The following is an 8,644-nucleotide window of genomic DNA, read 5'->3' on the forward strand; positions in this document are numbered from 1 at the left end:
GGGTGACTCCGTTCATTTCTTTCTAATTGCCGTAAAAAACGGCCCGGAAGATGCAGCGTGTGCACAAAGAAATGAAAAAGAAAGAAAAATTGAAATTGAAATTGAAAAAAAAATTGAAAAAAAAGAAAGAATAAAAAAAAGACGAGGTTAGACAAATAAGTCTCGAAAGGAGTAAAGTACATAAATTGCACGATCTTCAAAATCAATACTGTAATTACAGTTTGGTTCATTTATATTCCCAATAATGTTGTCTCTTTTTTGCAGAATTCATAGTTTTCCGTCTTCTTCCTGACCTTTTAGTAACATTTCCCACAGTAAAAGATTTTCAATTTTCAGCAAAAGATCACTCAAATAATCTACTTGTATAAATCTTTCGCTTGACGTCATGCGGAACTTTCAGGACACGTTCCCTAATAGAAGTTTGCTGAACGTCGTACTATAGGAATCTTCAACAAAAATATGTTTTTGTCCGGAAAAAAATGACTCAACACGTCGGCTTCACGCGACTCGTCACACTTCGTCATCAGAAACGGCAGCCGTTGCTGATTCAGCACCAGTATGAGTTGGTTTGACAAAAACTCTACAGTCCATACGGTACCGGTGTTAGAATTTAGCTTTAAAAAACAAACAATAATCAACGGTCTTGGCAACGAAACTAGGGGAAAGTGTGCCGAATTCAAACACTTTGAACCGTCGTCGTCTAGCGATGATCAGAAGAAACTCAGCAATTTACGTCTCATCACCGTCGTCGTAAATAAATCCTCGATTTGGCATGAAATGAGGGCATCGAGAGGGGAAAAAGGCTCGGCTGCGGTCAAAGCGACCTGTTGGCCCCGAAAAACGCAATGCGAACGCAATAATACGATCAGACTGAACAAAACCGCTGGTAACGATACCCTATAACTGTTTAATTCCACTAACGAAACTGTCAATCTGACGATTTTTTTGCTACCACTGAATAAATGCTGTTCGAAGACGTTGGAAAAAGCGTTCGGTATCATCAAAAATATCCTCGGAGGGGAAATATTAGCGTTACTGTAATATAATTGCTTATAACAGTATATAATAGTAGCAATAGAAGCAATAAATTGTATTTGTACAGAAAAGTCCTCAGGTGACTTACCGCTATTCACTCCTCATCTTCTATGTATGTCCTATTTCCATGCAAAACTGAAGAATCTACCTGGAACGAGGAGATCGCAAATTTTTTCCTCATAAACCTTACGATCCCCTTCCCGTTCATGTCGCATTTCATGGTCTTACAATTATTTTATTTAATTATTCTATAAATATTTTATTTCATTTCATTCGTCTCGTTGATTACGTCTAAACATTTCAATCTTGTCACGAAAACTGGTTCTCAGTTGAATGTTCAGATCGTACGGCTAACGACACGATCATCATCAGATTAGCTTACAGTTTGCGTAGATTTACAAGTGCAGTCCGCGATTACGGACTGTTTGCGTGAAATAGGTGTGGGCTCCACTTACCATTTACTGTATGAACAAGTAATCACAAAATAAGTTATATAGAAAGGCACAATCTTCCGCTATGAAATGGTTCCCAAATAAAACTCTTCAACTGATATTATTTAGTATTTATTCCAATAATTAGTATCTATTTATTTTCTAGTTAACATTTACTTGGGCGGGTGTGGTGTAGCGGTTAGAGGTTCCGCTTCCTGCACGATCGATCAGAGGTTCGAATCCGCCCTAGTGCTCACCAAGCCTTTCATCCCTTCGGGGTCGATAAATTGGTACCACACTTGTCTGGGAGGACAAAAGCGTTGACTTGACACATCGGCTAGCCACCGCAAGTCATTGTATGGGCCAGATACACGTTCGTAAACCTCAAACGATTCTGAATTGAAGTGAACGTGGGGGCGCATCCCAAGCGGATTGATTGACGCAAGAAACTTTATCCTTTAATATCTACTTTAATAATTGTTTAATTAATTGGCATCAAATAATAGGTATACTTCTTCACTGGAAAACAACTATTTCCAACTTAAAATAATTTTTTCATGACAGGAAGCACATCTTTCTTTCGCTCATTCCTTCTGCTGCAGACAACAAAAATTACAGTAGCCTTTGCGGCACTGTAAATCGTATCGATGGATACGTTTCGTTCAATGAGCTACACGAGAACTAGTCCTCGGCATATATTCCTTGGCTCCACAAAATGTTCTTCTCCCTCTGAATGTTGTTCTTTGTCCTCTTCCATATTTGTTATTTCTAAATTAAATGTCTTACAATTTGCAACTGAGAGAAAAAGCGAAAATTCGCTGGGGGACATTTTTTGTATGCATGTTCTTATTGCTCCACATCTGCAGCATACACACTACTTTTCCCACTATGCTAGAGATGAATCAGTCCACGATAATGATCGTCGGAGAACCTGAATATCCGGAAGTTGGCAGTTAGCCAACACCGGAAGGTTTGGCAACGCAGTCGGAATGAATTCTCGCCTGCTTGGCGAAAGCTGTTGCCAACTACGGTCCCATGTGGATTTGTAAAGAGTAGAACTTTGCTCGAAAGTGCCCATGCTGACGAAGCGGCGGACATATGTCATCATCAATGACGTCCGCGAACTCATTCCACAAATACCTAATGTTCCTGAAATATATCCACTGCTTTGTTCTTTGCAGAACCAACATTGTAGCCGCAAATAAATGAAGAACATACATTTTCTGCAAGAGCCACATGTATTTTAAGAGGAGTAATCAAGCAAAGTTCTTCTGAAGAAATAATGCCCAGCCTCGTTGTAAAAACACAGCTGTCAGGCTTTGACAGGTGAATGTTCTGCACTTACACAAACACTACGCAAAAGCAAAACGTTTACGACCAAAATCAAAGGTTCCTAAGTCAAACAAATTCCAGCTGCTTCCCTATTTTGCGAGAAATGCGAGCAGCCTCCGAGTCATGGCGGTGCCACTCGCAGCTGCAAGTTATTTTTTTCTGTCGTACGATTCGACAAGAAACGCAAAAGAAATGCTTTTATTTCAAAAAAAAAGGCATGAAAGAAAGCATTAACATTTCCATTTCCATTTCTGTTACCCATAACAAATAGCGGCAAAAAACTTTTGTAAGAAATAATCTGTGTCTTTTTAGAACGACGGCGATACGTCTTTGAATAGGTCAGGGCACAAAGCAAATTGTGTATTAGTGCATGTCTGGATGCTTAGGCAACACATTGTTAGTGTGTTTGCATGCGCGCCAAAAAAGTGGGTGAGTTGCTGCGGAAGCGTCGCGGCTAGCCAGGTAAACATAAGCGCTGTACGAAATTTCCCCGTAAACTTACGGAGACACTATAATGTGAGTTATCCAAGATAAGAAGAAATATTAAGTCAATAACCCATTGTACTAGTATTAGGGAGCAGGTTCATATGGTTTCGCAGGAAGAAAGCCCCTTAAAATCACTGGATTATCTGGAAATGAACCATTTAAGTGTTGTGCACTCAGTTCTAGCGTCACAGTTCCTGGATATCGCTGGTCAATTAACGATTTCTCCTTTCAGGATCGCTTCAAATGTGATCCAATCTGATCTGATCAATAGCCGTTCCTCTGCAGAACGAAAAAATAGCAGGTTTTCGAATCGCCTAAAATGTGTTGACAACATTACACAAAACGAGGCATCTCTCCCAGTAACTGAAACAATTTGGTCTTTAAAAAAAAACGAAGTAAAATTTAAGGAAAATAAATTAGACCCTACAGCACGATCCTATTTAAAAACGGGAATTCAATCAAAGCATTCGCAGCGCTACTAGGTGAGAACGCCTGGGGGCAATGAGAACAGTTGTGCTTTGCAGCAGTGTCCAACGCATTATTTCGTAAACAACAAATAAGTTGTGTGGTAAACAAGGCTGATTTAAGTGTGCTGGCAAACTTTGTTGTTCTTCCAAGGCGTTCTCGTTCGGTCTTACAGGTTTTTCTATTCCCACTCAATTTTTCTGTTTCTTCTATTTCGGCTTCGTTTTCAATTCCTTTTCATCATAGCCTTTTCATAGTTCATCTTTCAACTTTCTAGAATGTTTATATTTACTTACAACACTATTCTCTTCGGGCACGATTTCTACACTATCACGAAAACCATCTCCAGGATATAATAATTTGAATAATTAGGAGAGTAATTTTTGGATTTTTGCGCGCAGAAAAAATGATGGAACGAAGAACTTAATAGCAATACAATAATGGGTGAAATAATAGTGGGTGATCAAGGAAGAAACGCATTCGAAGCCTAAATGAATGCTACGCGGTCATGTTCCAATTTTTTTCAGAAAGAGATATCCAGATGATGCTTACTAGCTCTTAAATAACCGAAAATTAACTCATTCGAGTTTTATTTCAGCCGTTGTAACTCCTTAGAAAACAACAAGATTGTTTTTTTTTCACTTTTTTCCAGCCTGTAACGGATCAGAAATATATTCTTCATTTCTAATTATGTATTCTATTGCTGTTCACCCCCACATTGGAAAGTTTTAGGAATTTGAGGGATTTCTGGGTAAAACTGCTTACTTTTAGACTTTACTAAGTCTAAAAGTAAGCAGTTCAAAAGTTCAGAGAAGTACTGTTATTGCTGGAAAGACAGGATTTCCCACCCGTTCCACAAAAAACCATCATTCCCACACATTCCCCCAGCTCTGATCAGCACAACAGAAATATTCCCTCCGAACTTTCCAAGCAGCTAACAGGATCTGCGTTCGGATCTATTAGTCATTGTAGTGGATGATAAAGCGCACCCTCCCACCCACTGACTAGAAACCACGGATCTCGCACTCTATTACTACTAATGTTGTTGTATTCAAGCCTTTGTCTCTCCGACGCCACCGCTCCGACAGTATCCGTGTGACCTGCGCATCGAAGTTGCTCCTAAAAGGAAATCGTTGATCGCTGTAGCTTTGGCGCAACTCTACATCTTTTTTTTATATTGCTTTCTATTAGTGTTATTGGTATTACTGCTTGCAAATCTCACTTGCACAATATTTCTATTCACCTGTTCGATCCTTTTGAACAGTATTCATATGGTAGTCGTTATTATAGTAGTAAAAATGGCAACAATAGAGAAAACAAATAAATAGATGGTACGATTGATGATTATTTGACATTTCCTTTCCAACATATTTTCCTTTTCTTTTTTTCTTTTCTTATTTCACATAGTCGATGGTGGCTCACACAATGTAAGTGCAACAGATCCATTATGTTTTCGCGAAAAAAAAATGGAGACTAGGAGTAGGAAACAGACGAGAGAAATTGCGACACGATAACACGGTGATTTTGCACCAGGAATTAGTCGCTCCGAGACATATTTCCGTCAGAAAAGCTTTTCTACTAATTTGCCTTAGTTTATCACTAAAATGTTTGTTTTGTAATTTCGGGTAAAAGGTACTTGGAGATGGCAACAACCCAACACTGCTCTAATCAAACTGTACTCGAGCTGCACTTAGAGCGCTGGAACGCTCCTCGAGCAAAGAGCGCGTTTTTAACTGTCAAATGCAGATTGCGGAGAACCTATCTTTTAGGCCGTTTTCGATTCTTTTTGTTCGTTAAAAGTACTAATGGTATGACTTGGCTATACACTTTCAGTAAGCCTGTTTGCAGAGTTCGGTGAAGCTGAAGCATTAGTAGTTCCAGCTATGTGTTCCTTTTTTTTCTTAGTAGCCTCAGCCATACATGTGATAGATCCTCTAACACTGCTAATGCTCAGGTTTTACGGCCTCGCCTGACTCAGCTGTTCATTTCCAGAGATGAACTGGCGATTGACGAACTATCGCCTTCTCAAATAGGAAAACCATTCGAGAGTTGAGGACGGGTTTTGTGCTCTAAGAACGACTTCTGCGCTCCAAAAGTACACTTCAAGTGCAATTCGATTAGAACTGCGTTGAGTGGCCCCAAGGTACGTTTTACTCGAAGACTGTGTCCGAACTCGTCAACGAGTAATTTGATTTTGTTCATGTGCAGAGTTTTCGATGACCATCAATGCTGAATGCCTGTTACTGAAAATGGGCCCTTCTTCCATGAATATACAGTATCCCACTGTTCATGAATTTCTCCACTTCAAAATTTGCTCTGAGATTTGGCGCTGAAAAAACCCATTTCGAACGAGTGCGGGGATTTAGCCCCTCAGAGTTAGAGACGGGACGGCGTTGTGTGAGCCACAGGAAGAGTTATCGGGTAGTCGGTCCTGCGCCGAACGCCTGGATACTGTCGTTGTGGTGACCGTCGATTTAGGCACGGTTCGTGCTAAGGCGTAGGACACTAAATGATCGAACGATTGATGACAATCACCTTACCGGTCTGATCCGAGGAAAGTGAGATGCGCAAGTGGCTTTGTCTGTACGTCTCTGTGTACGTCTGTGTGTGTGAGTGTCGATCTTTCCACACGAGGTGACGCCCCGCCCCCCATGTGGCCTTGATTGTACGGGGGCAGCCAGGCCGGGCCGGGGCGGCGACCAAACCACGGCGACCGGACGCCGGACGTCGCCTCTTCATCGTCGACGTATGCCCTCCGTCCTCCGATTGACTCACACACTCGTTTACGTTCACCCCCATTACGTAACGTAAGACACTGCGTCTCGTATAACAATAGGGGGGATCCCTCAAAATGATCGGTGTTCGGTCAGGTTCTTAACCAGACTCCAAGATGTATCCAGGGTTGCCGATCGCAATCCACTAATTTCGTTCCTCCGCTCGTCCTATCGCGCAAATTTGTCAAAACCTCGACATTCGACAACAACGGCACATTTTACGTTTGAGTCAAAGATTATATCTTTTTTTCTTTCATTTCTTTCCTTTCTCTTCTTTTTTTTTCTTTTGTAGTACGTTGCAATTTTAGGATTCATCCCAGACATCGTCCCTACTATGATAGTTATGTGAATAATAATTATATGATGGTTCGGATTTTTGCGTTTTTCAACCTAAAACTGGAAATTTAATGAACTTTTAAGCATGCTCACTTTTTCATATCCTTGTAGTTCTTCTTCGAAAAGGCAAACCTCTTCAACGTCTACTTTTAGAGGTCGGCAATCTTTGGTTGCTTTATTTAGTGGATTTTGTTTGATGAGATCTCAGTAAAGTTTTCAAAAAGAAATCTTCTATATCCTTAGTGTGCTGGGTCTCGTCATCTTCCTTTTCTTTTCTTCTCTCCTCTTTCTTTGTTGTGCATCCTTATTGTATACGAACGCTCGGATATTCGTTACTCTGTGCTTTTGATTCTATGTTTTGACCTTTAGTTCCACTAGATAAAGTACGTTCCACGTTTCTCAGGAGTTTTTTTGTTTTACTTTTCTTCCTTGTTTTTTTTTTCGGTTTCTTCTTCACATTCATTTGGCTTTCTTGTGATATTTTTTGAGTACTTTGTCGGATAATTACAATTTCCTCTCGTTTTTTTGTTTTTTTTTTAAGAGCGGCCAAAAGTCTGAGAGTTTTCCTATGATCCATATGAAGTTATATTTTAGTAACAATAACAGTACGATAAGGGCTATTGTGGCATATGTTGCTGGAACATTTGCCATTTAAGCACATAAACATTTCTTTTCTTCAGGGATATTCACGACCATTTCCCAGTAATTTTGTTATTCCTTCAACACTGTTCTCGAATTCTTTCTCTTTTAATTATGGTGCTAATTGTTTCATCTTCATTTAGCTATTTTGGAGTTCTTTTTTTTTCTGTTTTTGGTTATACATAACACTTAAGTGGATGAAATTATGAAGTGCAAAGAAATCTCGCTACTATCAATGAAAAACAGTAATAAAGAAGAAGAAAAAAAGGAAACAATAATACAGAAAGATCAGATAAGAGAAAGAGAATCCGTACACTTTGATAACTGTTTACGTGTGTTTATGCGTGCATGTGGAAGAATCGTACTATGTCGTTTTCCGACAGAAATGGTATGATGCGTAATCTCACAACAGTCGTTTAATTGCCCACATCGTTTGTTGTTTCAGTTTCAGCGTTGTAGATTTGTGCTTATTTTAAACCGTATTTGTAGCTGCAGGTTTTTTTGCAATAATTATTTTATTTCCTCTTTAGAGAAGATGAATTGCTGTGGAATCGTTTCCAGATTCTTGTCTTCTATTTCTTTTCTTGCAGTATTTGTTTTCATTTCTCTGATGTGCACGTGAACGAGATATTTCTTCGGATTTCATGTTTTTCGTTACAAGAAAGGTATTTGGTGTAAGAAGGTGCAGGTTGATTTGGGTCATCTGACCACTTTGTGTCAGATTCGTATCAGTTGTGGTTTTTATTCTTCAATTTATTGCAGTCTTCTGTTGTTTTTAGCATCTTTTACTTTCTTGTCTTTTCTTTTTTTTTTTGGTGGAACGAACTTTGATTACATGAACTGGTTGTTTAGCAAACTCGAAAATTTCAAGTTTCCCAAAATTTATTACACATATTGGTAGTTTATTGCCATCTCTCGCAAAAAAGATTCCTCATGGTTTCTCTTTTTTTTGGATTGATTTATTGCTCGAAGTTGGTGTGTCATGGACTTGTCCTGTAGACCTAGGTCTGTATTGATTTTTCCCAGTTTCTGCACCATCACCTCTAAATGTTTGTCGTACCATTATTGACTGCGCCAACAAATTACTGTCTTAGCATTTGCAGAAGTCAATTCGAAAGTGTTTTGTCCTTTTGAATGCGAGTTTTC

The 8,644-nt window shown here is 39.4% G+C and overlaps 1 protein-coding gene across 1 annotated transcript; it reads right to left on the bottom strand.

Moving 5' to 3' along the window:
• Positions 1–2,352: 2,352 nt before the first annotated feature.
• Positions 2,353–2,595, bottom strand: RB195_002936 (uncharacterized protein; the record flags this gene model as incomplete). The annotated part of the gene is made up of 1 exon (XM_064200404.1): positions 2,353–2,595. The coding sequence occupies one exon, from the start codon at positions 2,593–2,595 to the stop codon at positions 2,353–2,355; it is 243 nt and encodes an 80-aa protein (XP_064056285.1).
• Between the last annotated feature and the right edge of the window lie 6,049 nt (positions 2,596–8,644).

Source organism: Necator americanus, chromosome IV, assembly GCF_031761385.1.
Source record: "Necator americanus strain Aroian chromosome IV, whole genome shotgun sequence".
In the NCBI taxonomy this organism is placed as follows: domain Eukaryota; kingdom Metazoa; phylum Nematoda; class Chromadorea; order Rhabditida; family Ancylostomatidae; genus Necator; species Necator americanus.